Source organism: Cebus imitator, unplaced genomic scaffold (assembly GCF_001604975.1).
Source record: "Cebus imitator isolate Cc_AM_T3 unplaced genomic scaffold, Cebus_imitator-1.0 Scaffold320, whole genome shotgun sequence".
NCBI classification, from domain to species: domain Eukaryota; kingdom Metazoa; phylum Chordata; class Mammalia; order Primates; family Cebidae; genus Cebus; species Cebus imitator.
In genome coordinates this window covers 1116350-1136008 of record NW_016107635.1, presented here as the reverse complement: position 1 = coordinate 1136008, position 19659 = coordinate 1116350, and the positions used below count along the sequence as shown (strand labels likewise).

Below are 19659 nucleotides of genomic sequence, written 5' to 3'. Positions count from 1 at the left end.
CTCACTCCATTGCTCAGGTTGTAGTGCAGTGGCACATTCATAGCTCACTGTAACCTTGAACTCCTGGGCTCAAGTTATCCTCCAGTTTAGCCTCCCATAAACCTGGGGCACAGACACACACCACCACACCTGTCTTTTTTATCTTTATTTTTTAGAGATGGTATCTTGCTATGCTGCCCAGGCTGGTCTTGACCTCCTGGCCTCAAGTGATCCTCCTGCCTTAGCCTCCCAGAGAACTGGCATTGCAGGCATGGGCCACTCACAATGCCTGCTCCTGACATCCTTATTTTAGAGCCAAGGAGACTGAAGTTCACAGAGACAGAGCAATTAAGGAGTGCCTGTTGTGGGTAGAGAAACAACAGGCTTTGGAATTGAATCAACCTGGGTTCAAGTTCTAGCTTTGCTAGGTAGTAGCTGTGTGTTTGGAAAGCTTGCCTTAACTCTCTTAGCCTCTCTTTTCTTATTCACAAAATAAGAATAATAACTTCAACCCTGCCAAATACTATGCTTTTTCATCACACTTGTGGACAGAGGGGCTCTTAGGGCCCACCATCAGCAGCCTTGTGGTTTTTGCCTTTTTGTACAGAGAGGGAGATGTTGAATGAAGTATTTAGCCCAGAGAAAGCTGGAAGCATTAGGGGAACTGAGAATCTGATGGAAAGCACATTGTACAGTTGCTTCTTTCCACTTTACAATAATATAACATTTGGGAATGGAATTTAAAAAAGGAAAAATGTAAAAGAAAACTCTCCATGGATGATTGCTTCAAAGGCAGCGAGCTCATACTGTGGTTCTCCTCCCCAGACTGGTCCCCAAATCAGCTTTCCTCACACATGTTAGCAATACCCACTGTAGCTAAAGGCATTAGCATCATTTGTCCTCGAGACAGTGGGGATGACAAGGGCTTTTATGGTTTCTAATTAATCCAGCTGTAGAAAAAGAAAGAATCTATTAGCCAAGTGCATATTAATGTTGAGGTTAATATTACTAAATTCAGTATTAATCATGAGCTGCAGGACTCCTTGTTTGGCTGCATGTAAAAGCAATCCTTGCAGTTTCCCTTGCAAAACTATGAGCATCACAGGCAAGAGGCTTCACTCCTGTGGTTCGGAGCTGTGTCCACAGTTGTAGTCCTTTCCCTGGCACCTAGAGGGTGTTTGATAACTGCTTATGAACTCTTCGAACAGTGAGGCTAACAAGTTTGTGCTAGACCTCAGGAAGGAAGACAAGTCTGTGGCTCTTTATACAAACCCCTTAAAGGCAGAGACCGTATCTTTATAGCAGATGCCTCTGGGGCCATGCCATATCCTCTTGGCCCACGGCTACTTCAGCTGCAGCTGTGGTGAGTAGTTCTGTGCACACTCAGGCTCACTTTGTGCTGCCAGTGACCTCAGATGCACACTTGCACTTTCTGTCCCACAGCCTTGTGCGAGATTGAAGGAGCTCCCTAGGCCCGTGTGCAAACACAACTTTTAAAAAGTGTGGGGAAATTACACTCCTGGGTGAGGGACTTGATATGGTTTGGCTATGTCCCTAACCAAATCTCATCTTGAACAGTAGCTCGCATAATCCCCATGTGTGGTGGGAGGGACCTGGTGGGAGGTAATTGAATCATGGGGACGGGTGTTACCTGTGCCATTCTTGTGATAGTGAATAATTCTCAAGAGATCTGATGGTTTTATAGAGGGCAGTTCCCCTGCACAAGCTCTCTTGGCTGCCGCCATCTAAGACATGCCTTTGCACCTCCTTTGCTTTCCACCATGACGTTGAGACCTCCCCAGCCATGTGGAACTATGAGTTCATTAAACCTCTTTTTCTTATAAATTACCCAGTCTCAGGTATGTCTTTATTAGCAACATGAGAACAGACTAAAACTGGACTCAACCAATGGGAATCAGGAATTGGGAGATAAGTGCTCCATCTCCCTGACTTCCAGGCAAACAATTCTGGGAGGTATGTTGCTCCCTTCTTAAAAAGTTCCTGCAGAATTAGGTCTCATCATGTACAGCAGCAAACTTGAAGACACACCTTTACATTGACTTTTCCTCTTCCCTGTCTTACTCTGCCCTTTCCCCCATGCCTGCTTCCTGGAATCACCTCCCTGATAAAGCTTCAAGCCATTGTTCTTAAGCTCTGCTTTCCAGAGAACTCAAACGAGTGTTATTTATGCCTGTGGTCCCAGCCTTCAGCTCAGTTGGCAGCAGACAGAAGATATATTCTCTCACTGTACAAATATTTATTAAAAAGCTACTGTGTGCAGGCACCATTCTAAGTGATCAAATTCTCTTACAGGGCTTACAGCAGGGGGTACAGGCAATATATCAATCCATCAGTATATAAGAGATAGTGATAAATTTTGTGAAAACAAATAAATAAAGAGGGTAAAGGGTAATAGTGAATGCTCCTGTAGACCGAGTGGCCAGAGAAAGCCTTTCTGAGCAAGTGGCATTTGAACAAGGTTTTGAGGAAGGAGAGGGAGTGAGCCATACAACGATAAGGGGAAGAGCTCTCCATGGAAACCACAGGTGCAAAAGCCCTGTGATGGGAGTACGTTTGGCATGTTAGAAGAGTCGGAAGAATGTCAGCATGGCTGGAATGAGTGAGTGAGGAAGGGAGCCCAGGCAGTGAGAATGAGGGGGCCAGAGGAAGCAGGACAGTGGAGATATTCCCTGAATTCTTGCTGATGTGTAGTCTTTGTATTTCTCACGTTTGGCAGCGTTTTACGATAGAAAAGGCTTAGGTTTTGGAGTCCGACAGCTTTGAATTTGAAGTTCATCCTTCTTATTTAGATGGAGTATGACTTTGGGCAACTTGCTTTAGATCTGTGGCCATTCTTTTTTCCATTTATAAAATGGCAATCATAAAACACTCCTCATAGAATTTTATGTATCTATAGGAATCCCGATTGCAAGGAACAGAAAAGAAATAGAAAGCAGCAAAAATGGAAAATACCAACTCATGTATCTGAAATACCCAAGGGTATATCTAGCCTCAGACACAAATGGGTCCAGGGCTTCAAATAATGTCAGGACTTGGTTGGTGTCTGTTCCTGGAGTTAGTCTGATTGATTAGGCCTGGGTCACTTGTCTTTTTGGCCTTTGATATGAAATGTCTGGCCATTGATCACATGCCAGTCTCTGAAGGATAGAGGGGGCCTTAGCTCTACCTAAATTGTTTAGACTGAGATTGGGGGATAGCTGGTTCCCCAAAGGAAAACTCAGGTGCTGTTGGTAGAAAGAGTCATGCTTTCATAGCCAGTCAAACCGACAGGTGTCCACTAGAGGGCAGGCATGAGGATGAGCCTGAAGTCTCAGCACGATGCCTGGCACATGGGAACTCTCAGCAGGTATTTGCCAGATCACTATTGACTTTTTTGGACGCCTTATCTTTTCATCAGTTCCTTCTTTCCTGTATTATTTCTGTCCTATGTACTCCTGAAAGGTTACGCAGAAGGCAGCCTGGATATCCCAAGAGAGTGTTCCAATGCCAGGTGCTGATGTTGAGTAAATGTGAGTGGATCCAGGCTTCAGCCACTGAAGTTCAGTTTCACATGATTCAGTAAACAGCTCCTTCGTCATTCCTGTGCTGGATACCAGTAACACAGGGGTGACCGAGACAGGATTCCCACCCCAGGCATCTTGTAGTCTGGAGGGAAATGTGTAGAAAAGGTAGTAGAAAAGGCAGACTTTGGTTACTGAATGTCCTGATTTCAGTCTTTACTCTGCCATCCCTAGGTAGATTTTTGTGGAAAAGTTATTTACAGATGAACCTGTTTCCTCATCTGCAAGAGCACAATTCACTGAATTCATAAGGTTTTACTGAATTTTAAGCAAGATAGATTGTTTTGAATATTTAATGAGTAAAAATGTCTAGCATTGCTGATGCCATGCAATAAAAGCCAAATAACATTTTTATTATCTCTTGTTTGCTTCCCTTCTTTCTTGGTTTCTTATTTTATTCCTTCCATCCATTGAAAATTACTTCTTTTTACTAAAAACAGGAAGGTTTTAAGGAGTTAGATATGATGTAATGCACCTAAAAGCAACTCAGTGTGATAACCAACAATTTTGCCATCAGACAAATTATTCAGAGCTAATTGGGGGGTGAGGGGGCAGTGGTGAGGAGAGCGCTAACATTTGTAAGCTATTCATGTATCAGACATACTATGAATATTATATTACTTAATCCTCACCTGACTCTCTGAAGTGGATAGGATCATATTTTCAGATGAAGAAGTGGTCTCTGAGAGTTTAGTCATCCATCACTACGTAATACAGTTCCTAAGTAGTAGGGCCTGGCTTCAAAACTAGGTGTCATCTGTTCCACCAAACCCACTCTCTTTCTACTACCTCCTACTGCTATAACAATAAAGGTGAGCATCATTACACACTCTTCTTCAGATTTAAAATGACACCATGTTTCAGGAGAAACAAACCAACTGCAGCTGATAGGTGTGAGGCCCTTAAAGACGCAATTTGTCCCTGACAAGTTCTCATAATGAATTTCTACATTTGCCCAAGTAAAGGAAAGGTGGGAAATGCAGAGAGAGCTGTGCTTCTCCCTGGGTACCATGAGAAAGAGCATCTGCAGGTCAGAGAGGCCAGGCCCAGAGTGATGACTCCTAAATCTTCTTGGTGTTTCCCAAAAAGGACATGGAGCCCTGAGCTGGGGACCTTTCTCCTCACCTGGGCTAAAAAACTTGCTTTCCCCAGCCCCCACATCCCCCGACTCCCACCACTCCTTCCATTCTGGAATTTCTTGCTGCTTTTCTCCCAACTTGTTTTCAATTTGCCCTTGTGACCAGCTTTGACCGTGACCTCAACTCATTCAGAAGCCAGAGGGTAAGGGGAGAAAGAGAGAGAGGGAAAATGAGGAGGATTGAGGGACTGCTGAAAGGAGAGGGAGAGGGAATTGAGGGAGAGGGGGTGGGACCTGGAGGAAAATTGCTCCATGCTTTGCTGGGTTGATTCTGAAGCTTCAGCAGAATCATGATTAACATTTTCTGCGAAGGTAATGAGAGCAAGGCTTGAGTCTGAGTGGATAACGAAATGTGTGGGGGTCTGGCCCCAGCCCACTTGGGTTACAGCCCCAGAAGAGCTGTAATGGGGAACAGGTGTATTCCTGTACAGTGACTCCCAACTCCCTATGTATTTTCAAGGAAAGAAAAACAAGAAAAGAGTGTTAGAGACTTGTATGAACTTGGGTGAGGCAGAGGCACCAGCCTGGGTTCTAGGGGGGGTTTTACCATGGGACCCTAACAAGGTACGAAGGAGGAGGGAGCAGCGGCCTCCAGGGTAGAGTGGCCTAGTGAAAGGTTCATGGGGCTCAGATGCAAGACAGTGGGGCTTGATTCTGGATTCTGCCCCTGAGTAGCTACAAATCCTTGAATTAAGGTGTAGCATTCCCAAGCCTCTGTATTTCTATCAGAGAATATAGCACAGTTCTGTAATTCAAACGCTTTAAGTAATAAAACTTTAAAACCAACTTTTATAAACAGGTTTTTAAAAACCAGATGAAAACATGGACCATTCACATATAAAATAGATCAAACTAGAGTTGATCTACTTGAAGGTTAGTGTGAGTATGTGGAAGAATGGTCCAACCTTCCCCTGCTAGTATTCTTCCTTGTCCATGGAATTCTCTATATTATAATCTGCAAACCACTGTTGGAATAAATGATACATTAGAAACATACTAAACTCCTATTTCTTGGAGACTTGTATCTTTCTCAGAAATTCCAGACTTAAAAAGATAGCAAGGTGGAACCATGTACCTAGCACAGTTTCTGGTGCCTTGTAATTGCCCAGGGACTGTATATCACATTCATATTGAATAAATAAAAAAGGGCTCTCCTGTGTTAGCTTTGAGAGATTTTCAGTTCTCAGCGATTTTACCTCGTAGGCTGTCTGGTACAAGTTATCTCATAGGCTCCAGGAGTTAAGACACCAAGTTTTTGTTCCAAATATCCTCCTGTTTAGTATATGGGCATGGACGTGTCACTGTCCTTCCTGAGCTTCAGTTTGTCATCTGTAAAAGGAGAAGCTTGAATAAAAAGATATCTTTTAAGACTCCTTATCTCTACTTTGTTATGTTGAAAAGAAGAATAAGGAAAACAAGACTGTTGGTGGTGGCTCATGCTTGTAATCCCAGCACTTTGGGAGGCTGAGGTGGGTAGATCGCCTGAGGTTAGGAGTCCAAGACCAGACTGGCCAACATGGTGAAACCTCATCTCTACTAAAAATACAAAAATTAGCCAAGTGTGGTGGGCACCTGTAGTCCCAGCTACTCAGGAGGCTGAGGCAAGAGAATTGCTTGAAGCCGGGAGTGGAAGGTCAGTGAACCGAGATCATGCCACTGCACTCCAGCATGGGCGACTGAGAAAGATCCTTTCTGAAAAAAAATAAATAAATAAGAAAACAGAAACAGTGATAGTTGATATATATTTTAAGCTCTTACTGTGTGCCAGACATTTTCCTAATTGACTTGTATACAGTATTTTATATGATGTTTGCAACTCTGTAAGCTAGATACTATTATTCTCTTCATTTTACATGTAATAATACAGGTTTACAGAGTTAAGGAGCTTGTCCAAGACAAGCAGTAAGTGAAGAAGTACCAGGGTTTAATCCTAGGCAGAGTAAACTCAGAGCCCAAGCTCTTAACCACTGCTCTGTACATTATTGCTCATTCAATTGTACAGTTGCCAAATGCGGAGTATGTTATATTGTAGAACCACAGTACGTGTGTTGAATTGCATTGATTTGCATTTGTGCACAGAGAAGCCCCTAGGCCTTTCTTAGTACCCCCTCCACTGGGTGAGAAAGAGCACTGGGGGATTATTACTTCACTCACCTGTCTTCATCTAAGTTGTGTTTAAACCTTCTGAAATCAAGTGCCAAAAAAAGCAGTTTTACAATTTACTTTATAGGTTTGTTCTTGTATTTAACAACCCTTCCTGCTGTCAGATTACAAGCTGTGTAAGATCAGGGACCATTTCTTTTATTGTCTCATTCCTCAAACTAAGAGAGTGGCAGGATTCACTTCCAAATTGAATAGCTTTAACAAATTTCCCTAATACTCTCATTTTCAAACTTTCCCTAGGAGGCAGCATAGTATAAAAGAAAAGGTCTCTCTGCAGAACTGAAAAAATAGGGGTTCTAATCTCAGTTCTGTTCCCTTCTAACTGCAACATTAACCTCAGCTTTACCATGGGGATGATAAAATCTAACCTGTTAGATTGCTGTGAGGATTAAATAAAAAAAAAGAAAAATATGTACTAGATGTCAGTTGCCTTCCTTTTAATGTTTTCATTTGAAAATAATTATATCCATACAATCGTGACTAGAACTGAGGACTAAATATCCTTATAATGATCTTGGTATGACTACTTACACTGCATATACTGCAGGTGAGCCAGTTCCTTCATTTGAATTAAACCTATACACTTTAGAATTTTTCAGAACATAGAATTGTGCCAATCTTACTGACCTGACATGTTTATGGGGCTTTTATTCGTGGTCCAAATTATTCTGAAATTCATGGAAATATCTGGAAAGCTATTCCCATTTGAAAATGAAAGTCAGCCATCTTTTCTTCTCAAGACAGGTAATTAACACAAGCCACAAGCAACCTGTATTCCTTTGTTGATAGGGTTTGTCTGATGAGACTCACCGAATCTCATCTTGAATTGTAGTTTCCATAATCCCCATGTGTCCTGGGAGGGACCTCATGGGAGGTGGTTAGATTATGGGGGCAGTTCCCCCATGCTGTTCTCATGATAGTAAGTGAGCGCTCATCAGATGTGATGGTTTAATAAAGGGCTTTTTCCCCCTTCCCTGAGCACTCATTCTCTATCCTGCTGCCCTGTGAAGAGGTGCCTTCCGCCATGATTGTAAGTTTCCTGAGGCCTCTCCAGCCGTGTGGAACTGTGAGTCAATTAAACCTCATTTCTTTGTAAGCTGCCCAGTGTGAGATATTTCTTCATAGCAGCATGAGAGCGACTAATACACTCATGAAGATCCAACTCTCTCAATGACTATCTGGGAACAAATTGAAAAGCAGACAGACGTGGATCAAAGCTCAAAGAAAACAAATGCATGTAGCCAGACTTGGAATCCTGAGAAACCAAGTGAAATGAGACCCTCACTCCATCTAGTGAATAATCCCATGTCTTCTACTTCCCGTACCCTCACCACCACTCCCCGCACCTCTTTTTTTTTTTTTTTTTTTTTTTTTTTTTTTTTTTTTATTTTTTATGGCATAGATTGCTCTGGAATTGCTGATATTTATGGAAATGGACATATCGTTAGCTCTGGTTGTACTATGGAAGAAACTGATATAAGAGGCCTCCAGAAGAAATGTGGGATGCCAGAATTTGTGCTGAATAAAAGATTCATTCACCTCTTCATTTTCCAGATAAACCTCTGGTTCTAGGTATCTTTGTTTCTTTCTAGACTCTTGGCTTTACTTTGTGGACTCCAAATGCATGAGAGTGCTATTAACTCCTCATAACAAAAAGAAAAATGGAGACATTGAGAAGTTTAAGGGCTTGCAATCCGTGGTGGAAATAGTATTCAGTCTCAGGTCTGTCTTGTAGTAACAGCTAAAATTGCATGTTGCCAACACTACCCAAATTAGACACTTGATCCTAGATCTAGTATCTACATATTAAGTCTATGAACCATATTTTGTCTTTGTGAAAAATGGAAACCAAAAAACAGTACCCATCAGACCTGCTCTATTGGACTACAAGAGCAAATGCTTTCTAGAACTGTTGTTCGGCTGAATTCCAGGGCCATCTGGGCAATTCAGTTAGATAAGCCTTGTCAGATTCACTTGTGAGGTGAATGAAACTCCTCTTTTTATAACTGTGTTTCTTTAAGAATGAAACTTTAGGGCCAGGTGCAGTGGCTCATGCCTATAATCCCAGCCCTTAGGGAGGCCGAGGCTCAGGAGTTAGAGACCAGCCTGGGCAATATGTTAAGACCCCATCTCTACAGGGAATACAAAAGTTAGCTGGGTGTGTGGTGCCTGTAGTCCCAACTATTCGGGAGGCTGAGGTGGGAGGATCTCTTGATCCTGGCGGTGGCGGGGGCGAGGGGGAAGGCAGAGGCTGCAATGAGCCAAGATTGTACCACTGCACTCCAGCCTTAGCAACAGAATGATACCCTGTCTCAAAAAAATAAAAGAGAGAGAGAGAGAGAAAAGAAAGAAACTAACTTTTTTTTGAAAGACCAACAGGAGGTGATCTGTATATTCTGCTCAACTAGTTCCCCTGTAGAGAAGCATCCTCAGGCTGCTCTGAGTCCTTCTTCTGAAAGGAGCCAACATTATTGTTCTTTTATGGTTTCATGACATTGTCTTGTTCTTAATCCCAGGTAGAGGATGTAATGGAGCTGGCATACTCCTCTGGTTTATTACTGGGGCTGTGCATGAATAGAGCTCTAAGGAACTCTCTGTTAGGCATGAAGAAAAGAAGAAAACAATAGTTGAGAGGCCCCATATCATTTTATACTATGTGGCACAAAATACTTCATATGTCAATTTTGTTCCTAGATCATCCAATTTTAGAATTGGAAGGGAACTTAGAGGCCATTTAGTCTGGCTCATTTACTTTATCTATTTTTAAGTAATTTTTATTGATATTTTTATGTGTTACAAAAGCAATATATGTTTATTGAAAATAATTTTTAAAATAGAGATAAGCAGAAATAAGATAGAAAAAATGCCCATTATGTCACTCTCCAGACGGAATCACTCTTAACCATTTGTTTTTATTTTCTTCCTTTTGTTTTTAAATGCATATGCATATAAAATTTACACAAAAATGCGATTATTTTGTAATAGTATAACCTGTTTTTTTTTAACTTCACATTATGTCATCAATATCCTTTCATGTAATTTCATATTCTTCCACAAATTGTTTTTAGTGACTATAAAATAGCTTATTACATCATTGAACTCAGTTGATATAGCCATTTCTATATAATTGAACATTTAGCTGTTCCTACATTCTTGCCGGTATAAATAGTACCACAGTGTTTGTCCTTATAACTTAATTTTTGTTCATAGCTATATTTTTATTTTATTTTTTCAAGGATCCTAATAATGATTCTAGCACCTTCACCTTGCAGAGGAGAAAACTAAAGCACAAAAAATGAGGATTTAGTCAAATTCTGAGCAGAACTTAAGACTAGATCCCAAGATTCTAGATGTTTGGTTATTCTTTCTGGTTTACTTCCTAGACTTGTTTATTAGTTCTGAGCCTAGTAAACTTCCACTACTTCTTAAAATCCAATGGTTAGACTTACTTTTAGAAGTAATGGAGTTTGAGGATCACAAATACGTGGCACATAGTCTCTCATTTTCCCATCCTGTACCCATGACCTTCATCACTGATCAGTCAGAACTCTTTCCTCCTTATCTGGTCTCTGTGTTCATCTCAGTATAACACTCCATGAATCCAGTATACATGCATAAAAATGGCAATTTGACATGAACATTATTTTACATCTTTAGTCCAGTTTCTTCATTATGCAAAGAAGGAAAATGCAATTCAGAGAAAGAAGAACCTTACTCAAGGAGTTAAGAAGGAGTAAATGGCAGTGACAAGGCCAGAATAGTTACTCTGGACAGGAGAAAAAAGCATAACATCCTTGCTGCCTTTTTATGCATTTTTATTACATAATAATTTACCTCATTTGAGCCTTGCTACAATCTTATCAAGGTAGGTATTAGTATTTCCATTTATAGATGAAAAAATTGCACATAAATATGAACAAAGAGTAATCAAGGCTAAATATAAATCTGTGTCATTTTCATATCTTTTGCTTTTTCTGTCCACAGTTTTTCTTGATAATGGCATCCAGACATTTGATAGGTTTGGATGACAGCAAAAATGTCTGCCCACTATGGCCGGAGCTGGGGAGCTCATCTTTCTTTTTCTCCCTCCAGGAGAATTCCTGAGTTTTGCTGATGACTTACTCTCTGGCCTGGGCACATCTTGTGTAGCAGCTGGTCGAAGCCATGGAGAGGTCCCTGAAGTCAGTATCTACTCCGTCATCTTCAAGTGTCTGGAGCCCGACGGTCTCTACAAGTAAGACATATTGGTTGTATGGGGATCATGATGATTTTAAGCATAAGAGGAATGGCTTGAGTTATTCTGTGCAGGCCAGCCAAATGTTTTATTAGCTAGCTTGTATGTGCAACTTGAGATTCTAAGGTTTAGAAATGTCCATTTGAGAAGTATGCCACAGTGGGTCACAGATTCACACCAGGTGAGTGCTGAAGTGTCCAGAGAGGCCAGAAATTTAAAACCATTCCTTCTACTGGGGAAGAATCTGCAGCTCAGAGAAGAGGGCTTACTCAAGAGCACAGATCAAGTTATCAAGGATGGTTGGGACAGGAATCTCTGCCTAGTGGTCTTTCACCTCTTGCATCCTTTCTTCTCTTAAAATATTAGATTAGTATATCTGCTATATAGACACACACACATGCAGTGAAATATACATACTGAGATATATATGATTATATACATAAAATACGTGATTTTTAATTGATAAACCCAGCCTTTTATAAATAGTGCAGTTATCACTAATTTGTAAAGTACGTTGGAGTCACTGCATTCAAACTTCCGGAGATGCAAGAGGCAGTCACTCTGAGTTTCATTTGTTAGCCTTGGAAGAGAAAAGGAGGCCATTTGTTGTTTTTTATTTCCTACCTCAATGAGTGTTGTTATATCTGGATGCAACCATCATAAGCTATAACCTAGAGCTCTATAGACCATTGTACCTTGTGTACCCTAATTATGGAACCATCGGCCACCTCCCTTAACAAGTTAGGAAGCTGAAGTTGTAACAGAGTTAAGCTTTATTTACCAGTTGTTCAACTCATTTATTTATTATTTTACTTAGTCACTTGGGGATTCATTTACTCATCTATTTAACTATCTACCCAAACATTCATCTATTATCCATTCATCCCTCCCTCTTGCCCTTCTTCCCTCTTTCCCTCCATCCATCCATCTCTTCATCTGTCTGTCTATTCATCTGCTCTCATTTTCCTTAATTACATTAATTTATTCACTCATCAATTACTTCATTCATTCACATATTAATTTACTCATTTATAACTTATTTACTTATTCAGTAGATATTTGCTGAGTATTTCTTTTGTCTTGGTCCTGTGCTAAGCACAGTGCGTACAAATAAGGCTAAGACAGACTTCCTGTCCTCAGATAACATATGCTAATGGTTGTAAGAAAGGCCACAGACTATGGGTTAAAATCTGGCTTTGACATTTTTAGTTATGTGACTTCAAATTGCTTTACCCCATGCGTCTTATAAAGCCTTTGTAAAACAGATAATAAACCTCACCTTGTAGAGTTGTGTGAGATAATTAAACAAGAAACACCCTAGCTTGGTATCTCCACGCATGTGCTCAATAAGTGTTAGTCTCTCCACAATCTGTGATCCTTACTCACCTTAAAACACAACACATCTTCCCCTTCCTCTCCCTCCCTCTTCCTCATCCTTTTGAACACTTGATATAGTCAGACTCCTTGGTAATAACCAACGTGTTGGATCATCAAACTCAAGAATATCACCAAAAGCTGGCAATTGGGTCTTCTGCCCCAGGCTCTGCAACTGACTATCTCTGAGATCTTGGGACCCTAGCTGTATCTTAAGTCACTTGGAGGCAGTGAATGCTCTAGGAATGGAATCCTCAGAGTAAAATATGCAATTCCACATCTTCCATTGGGACATCCGGGCAAACTTTACTAAGGTTTCAGGATGTACCTTAAGCCTTAAAGAATGACTGCAATCCTCATAATGAGTGGTGGGATTGGGATCTGACTTTAAGAGTACAAATCTACACACCATTAATCAGGAAGCACTCACCAACACGTTGGGCTCTGGGTAACTGCATGTATGAAGTGAAACACAAGTATATGACTACATTAAGAGTGATTAAGTCCTCCCTAACTCTGAAAACTATAATCCTGTGAAGAAAGTGAGTGGCATTTTCAAAAGATTTACTGATAGATGGCTTCTGGTTTCTCCCCTCCTTAGGATTATAGACTGAAGGCATACAGACCTGGATTCCAATACAGACCCTGTCCTTTATCAGCTATGTGACACTGAGTGAGCTGCCCAGCCCTTTGAACCTCCAATCCCTTGTCTTTGAAAATGTGGATAATATGGTGCTTGGCTCACTGGGTCCCCAGGAGGACTTGATGAGATGAAGGACAAAAACTCTCTTGTGATGAGGTTTCATTAGAAGGCTAAGAAGTGTTGGCTATTATCAGTGTGGCTGTTGTTGCCCTCGTTGTCATAATTTCAATTTTCTTCCATCCATCCACCACATGATAGGAGATACAGCATCTAGCAGGGAAGGACAGAGTCCTGTCTGGTGATTCCTATTCACTAATACAGAAGGAGTAACCCTGCTCTGGGTGACGCTGTAGGGGCTTGATGTTAAGCTGGGCTGGAATCCTACAGCCCCATTATGTAGTGAGCAATGAAATGTTTTATGGAATCCTGAAAGCAATTAACACTGAGAGCTGACAAATCAACTGACATGCTTTAAAAGTGGTGAACACTTTCCTCTGCCCCTTCTTTTCCTCACTGCCTGACACCACCCCTCCTTCCCCCACCTCTTAAAGTATGGAACATTCTTTCTTCCTCTGTCCTGGAAATGTGCTTGTCAGGAGCTTGTCAGCTCTAACTCTGAACACTTCTCCATTTTATTTATGTATTTTTTGAAATTGATAATGTCAATGTCCCTGGGATCTGGGCCACTCTGACCAGGAACCAGGGTATTGTTTGGAACGGTCTCTTATCCCATTGGCGGCTCTCCTCCCATAGAGTCTGACCATCTTGGTCTGGAGTTTTAAAATAGTTCCAGTGTCAGTTCTTAGGGATTCTCCTTTTCTGCTTGCTCATTTTTTACCCAAATTTTTCTTCCTCTTGAGCCAAAAATACTGTGTGTGGCAGTGGAAATAGCACAGGCCTTGGGGACAGGCAGGGCTGGATGTGAACCCTGATTCTGCCACATGCTCATAACCTGCCCTGAGGCAGGATTTTCACTGCTCTATGAGACAATTTCTACCTCTGGAAAAGGAGGCTGGGGACTGTCCCTATCTCAAAGGCTTGTAGGGAAGAGGGTTGACTAAAAACTCCACAAACAAGGCTTACGTGAATTCTTGGCACATAGGCGGCCTGCAGGAAGCGTTAGTCACTTTCTTTTTCTTCTCCCCCATTCTTCTTCTCAGTCCCTGATTATCAGTGTCTTTTCTAAGGACAGCTCTGGAGGAACTGGTCTGTAACAGGCAGGTTGGGGTCCCACTATCCTTGGAAGGAATGACCATCCAGAATCCTTTTGGGAGAAATAGAATGAGAAGAGAGGATCGATGCAGAGAAGACAGGTCTCAGAATGGAGCAAGTTTTAGTCAAGCACAGTCGGATACCAAATTCACCACCCATGCTTCTGAAGGATTCAGGTGGCAGGAGAGTGGAGGACTAGTCTCTCCACCAGGAAATCTGGGTTCATGCCCTGCTACGACTTCTGCCTCTGGGGCCTTGGATTAAATGTTCAGATTCCTTCCCTGTTCTGCAACGTCAGCATCTTTAAAATCAAGGTGCATTAGATCCCAGCTCATGAGTTCTGTCATGGGATTTATTTTCATGCCCTCTCCTCCTCCTGAGCTCCTGCCCTTCCAGCTTTTCCACCTCTCTCACATTTGTTTTGCACTTCTGTGCCTCTCTGCAACTCTGCCTGTTTCTCTTTGTCTTTTATTCCCTCCCTGTGCAAGCACTTTCTGTATGGCTTCCTGTCTTTGCCTGTCTTTCTCCCAATCATCCCTTTTTTGTCTTTCTATTCATTATTTTAATATCTATTGCTGTGAGTGTATCTCAGTTTCTCAGACCTATTTTTTACTTGAATTTTGGCCACTCTCTCCCTCTTTCTAGCCCCCCAAGATCCCTAACTCCCTCTCTCCACCCCACCTAGGAAGGCAAATTTCTTCTGTAGCCCCTCTATCCATGTAACTTTACACAGCACCACAGAGTAAGATCACTTGGAGGAGTGAAAGTCAAGGCTGATTTTCTGTCCTGAGCTCACCCTGGTGTAACAAAACAGAAACATCAGCACCCGTGTCCTGTTTAAATTGAATTTCCTTGTTTGTTTCATTTGTTTTGCTTTTGAATGAAAACAAACAAGAGCAGGGAGGAAGAGGGTCCCAGGAAGGTCCGACAGCAGGGCCAGCTCCTGCTGCCGTGGACGGGTTGTTGGAGTCAAAGGGTGACCCTGAGCAGAAGTCTCCACTCAGGGCCAATGGCTCAGGCCTGGCTGGGCATCCATGGTCCCTGCCCTTGCCTGGCCAGAGGCCCAGATACCCTTCTTGTAGCTGCTCTCCAATTTCCTATTACCCAAGGTAATTAGCCTCCGTCTTGTCTTGGCTGCCTTGCCTTTCTCTAATTGTGGAAGGCTGCCAAAGGGTCCTCAGCAAGTATGCCAGCAGCAGCCAGGCCTGATTCCTGGGGTGGGGGATGCATTCCCACACATTCAGAGGCTTGCCCCAGACCAGCCCTCACCTCCCTGGCTTCAGCTCTCTGAAAGGAATGCCAAGGGAGCCTGGGGACTGTAGCTAAGTGCCAATATCCACGGTGGGAACAGAGGCTTAGGCTAAAGGCTCTATCTTAGCGGGGTGGGTAGAGTTGGGAGAGTAGAAGAAAAAGCAAGGTCTCAGTTTGTGAAAAAAAAAAGCCTGAGGTTGGGAGTCCGACAGCAGTTTTTACACTTTCTCTCATTGGTAGCTTGGGTCAGTTCTTCCCCCCTCTTTGGTCTTAATGTTCTTATTTGTGACGTGGGAGGGTTAAATTCAGTGTCCCCCCGAGACTCGCACACTGAGGCAGGAATGGAGACTCCAAACAGAGATTCTGCTTCCCAGTACCACCAGTACTTTCTGGATAATACTGGTAGTAATAATAGTATCTTATTATTGAGTATTCACTATGTGCCAGGAACCATTCTAAGGTATATGTACTATCTTGTTCAATTCTAATGATAAACCTACGGAGAGGCTGGTCTTATTTTTTATCCTCTCCCATTTCCCAGGTGGGAAAGCTAGGGCTTAAGGGAGTGATCATTTTGCCCAAGGTCACATAACGAGAAGGAGTAGAGCTGAGATTCATACCCAAGCTGATTCTTAATGTGCACCCACTCTTCCCCTCCCCTCCTCCCCTCCTCTCCTCCCAAAAGCACCTGATGAGGTATGAGTGGAAGAGAACTTCCTAACTGCAAGTGACACTGTTTGCAATGGAAAGAACACCAGGCTTGGGACAGGAAGACTCAGATCACAGCCTGTAGGTGGGAGGTGGGGGTCCTTCACACCTCATTCTTCTCATTCGTAAAATGGAGATGATCAGTCTCATCCATAAAAATGGAGAAAATTTGTCATACCTCCCCCAAATTAAATTGGATAGTAGACAGAAATCTGCTTCAGCGTTTTCATAAGATTGTGTACACTTATGAAGGGCTATCAGTGCCGCTCTATGTTTTTCAAAAAGCAGCAACAGGAAGGGCAATAGATTTTGTGAATCCACATCCCCTACCACCACCAGCACACACACATCAGTTCAAATTAGGCCTATGAAATCAGACAGAGGTGTGTTTTTACCTACCCACTTGGGCAAGTTTCTTCACCTCTCCGTTTCAGATTTTTTTGCTTCGTTTTGAGATTTTGAGATAGAATCTTGATCTGTCACTGGGTTCTGGAGGGCAGTAGTACAATCACAGCTCACTGCAGCCTCGAGCTCCCAGGCTCAAGCCATCCTCCCACCTCAGCCTCCTGAGTAGTTGGTACTATAGGCATGTGCCATCATGTCCAGCTAATTTTTGTATCTTTTACAGAGACAGGATTTTTCCATGTTGCCCAGGCTGGTCTCTAACTCTTGGGCTCAAGCCATCCACTTGCCTCGGCCTCCCAAAGTCCTGGGATTACAGGCATGTGCAACCACACCCAGCCCGCTTCAGTTTTTTATCTGTAAAATTGAATCATAATAGGATCTATTTCATAGGGTTATGAGGATACAATGAACTGAAATAAGTAAAGAGGACAAGATAATGTCTAGCTCATTGTCAGTGCTTACCAAATGGCAGCAGGAGGAGGCGTAACCACTGTGACTACTATCTGTGATGACAGACATTACCTAAGCAGTCACACGTGGGATGGCCGCTGCTGACACCATATGTTCACAGCCTTCCAGCAGGTTGGTGTTCTTCTCCCACACTGGCCCCTACCCACCACTCTCCAGGCACGCTTGCTAGAGTGCGCCAGTCTCTTCCTTTCTCAAGGTCTTTGTCTCTACTGTTGTCTTTCCCTGGGATGTCCTTCCCTTGGCTCTTCCCGTGTCTGATTCCTCGTTGTCCTTCAGGTCCGTGATTAGATGTTGCCTCCTTAGAGATGCCTTCCTTTGCCACTTTTATCTACCCACCCACCATGCACACAGACACACAAAGCCATGGTACTCACTAACACTATAATCATTTAGTATCTATTTACTTGTTTCTCTAACTAGAAGGACACCAGACCAGGGTCTGTGTCTTCTGTGTCTGCCTTGTTCATCGTCTATCCCTGGTACCTAAAACAGTAACTGACGCTAGTTAAGAATCCAATAAATATTTGTTGAATGATTTGAACAAATTTTCAAGTTCATGTGGAAATCCTGTAGACACTGACTTCTCCCTTTCACACATGTAAAATTTCCTACTTACTTTCTCACCAAATATTCGGGAGACACCCACTGTGTGTCAGGCTGTGGTCCAGTACTGTATCTCTACATCTGTCTCTAGGTTTCTATGTTTCTAATTCTATCTTTCTCTGCCTGCCTTCGTCCCTTGGCTACCTCCTTCTTCTTTCCTCCCTCCTTCCTTCCCTCCCTCCCTCCATCTTCCCTTCCTTCCTTCCTTCCTTCCTTCCTTCCTTCCATCCTTTCATCCTTTTTCCCCACTCCTTCCTTCCCTGCTCCCCTCCTTCTTTCACTTTTTCTTTCTTATAAACCTTAAATTTAATCCAATCCTAAAAACAACCCTGTAAAGTAGTTGCTATTATTCTCACCTAACAGTTAAGGCAACTAAGGCACAGAGAGGTTAGGTAACTTGACCACAGCCACAAAGCTAGTAAGTAGGGGCAGATTTCAGCCCAGCCAGCTTATCTCCACTGCCTGAACTGAAAATTACCACACTGAAATATGGGAAGAGTTGGGCATATAGAAATGACAGGGGTCAGATGTGGAAGCTGTGGCAGGGATCTTGCATACAAAGATCCATGCCTAGGTGGGTTGGAAACAATACAGAAAACAAGCTTTTAGTTTTTACACACAAGCTACACAGCTGCCATTGAACTTCTAACTTTGCCTCTTCCCTGCCGTCCTCACAGCATCACACGCAGTTGAATGTGGGGTCCGCTCCTCCCCAGGGGTGGACTCCTGCTGTCATTTGTGCGCCGCTCTTGACTCCCAGCTCTCATCTGCCAAGCTGCTTCCCAGCACGATCAGACTCCCATGTGTCTCAGCAAACAAGTCTAGGCTCCTGGCCCAGCAATGCTATTCCAAAAGTGCAGGGGCTGGGGGCCTTGGATGGAGCATTGCTGGCCTGTCCACCATCCCCAGGATACCACCTCTCCCCGGCACAGCCTGGGAAGCACATCACAGAAGCAGCTAGGGCCACCACCATGGATACTATAATTATATATTAGATGAAATCCCAATGTTTCCCTTTGTTTACATTCCTGCCCTACCCTCTTCATTTCCTCTCTTTGTGCCAAAAATCAGCACAGGATTTACTGGAAACAGCATGAAAGTCATCAGGAGCCCTCCAGGGCTGGTTTTCAAAAGTGCTTGTCCAGATGATAGGAGGTGAGATTGCTGAGGGCCATCCTGTCTCTGGCCTTCAGCAGCTGTGGGGCCTTTGGCAGGTGGTTTCTACTTTGGAGGCCTTCGTTTCTCCATTTGCAGAAGAGGACTTGAAAGGGGCCATCTCAAATGAACTTTTCATGAATTCAGAGGCTGTGCATCTTAAGAGATGATGGGGCCAAGGAGATGGACCCCAGCCCCTGGCAACTGGGGAGGCAAGGGTCTAGTCCAGGTGAAAGAATTTCATTCAGCTTAAGGCCAGATATTTCTGCTTTCTCTTAGCATCAGTGACCCAGCTTGTTCAGTGGGCCTGTTGGGCCACATCCCAGATAGGACCCTGAAGGGACTTCAGCTCCTGTGAAAAGGGAGCACAGAGGAAATCTTCCAAGCTGACCAGAGGCCTGGGCTGCAGCCCAAGGTTTATCCAGAACACTCCAGGGAAAGAATCCAGGAGAGGCTTGATAGGGCTCTTGTGCTGCTCGGTTCTGGCTTTTTCTTCCCTCTGTGAACTTTTCTTTCTTTATTTCATTTCATTCATGCTTTCCTTCCTCCATTCTTTATTTTCTTCCCTGCTCTCTACTTGTTTCCCTCCCTCCCTCCCTCCCTTCCTTCCTTCCTCTTTTTCTCCCTCCCCCTCCCTTCCCCCTCCCTCCCTGCCTTCTTTCCTTCCCCTTCCCTTCCTTCTTTCCTTCCTTCCTTCTTTCCTTCCTCCCCCTCCCTTCCCCCTCCCTTCCTCTCTCCCTCT

The 19659-nt window shown here is 43.1% G+C and overlaps 1 protein-coding gene across 5 annotated transcripts in view; it reads left to right on the top strand.

The window, feature by feature from the left end:
* ASTN2 (astrotactin 2) overlaps positions 1-19659 on the top strand; it is a 950477-nt gene that overhangs the window by 877857 nt on the left and 52961 nt on the right. For all 5 annotated transcript variants that reach the window (XM_017504318.2, XM_017504317.2, XM_017504316.2 and 2 more), the window contains one exon: positions 10954-11095. In XM_017504318.2, coding sequence (XP_017359807.1) covers positions 10954-11095 — 142 coding nt within the window. The remainder of the gene's footprint in view (positions 1-10953; positions 11096-19659) is intronic.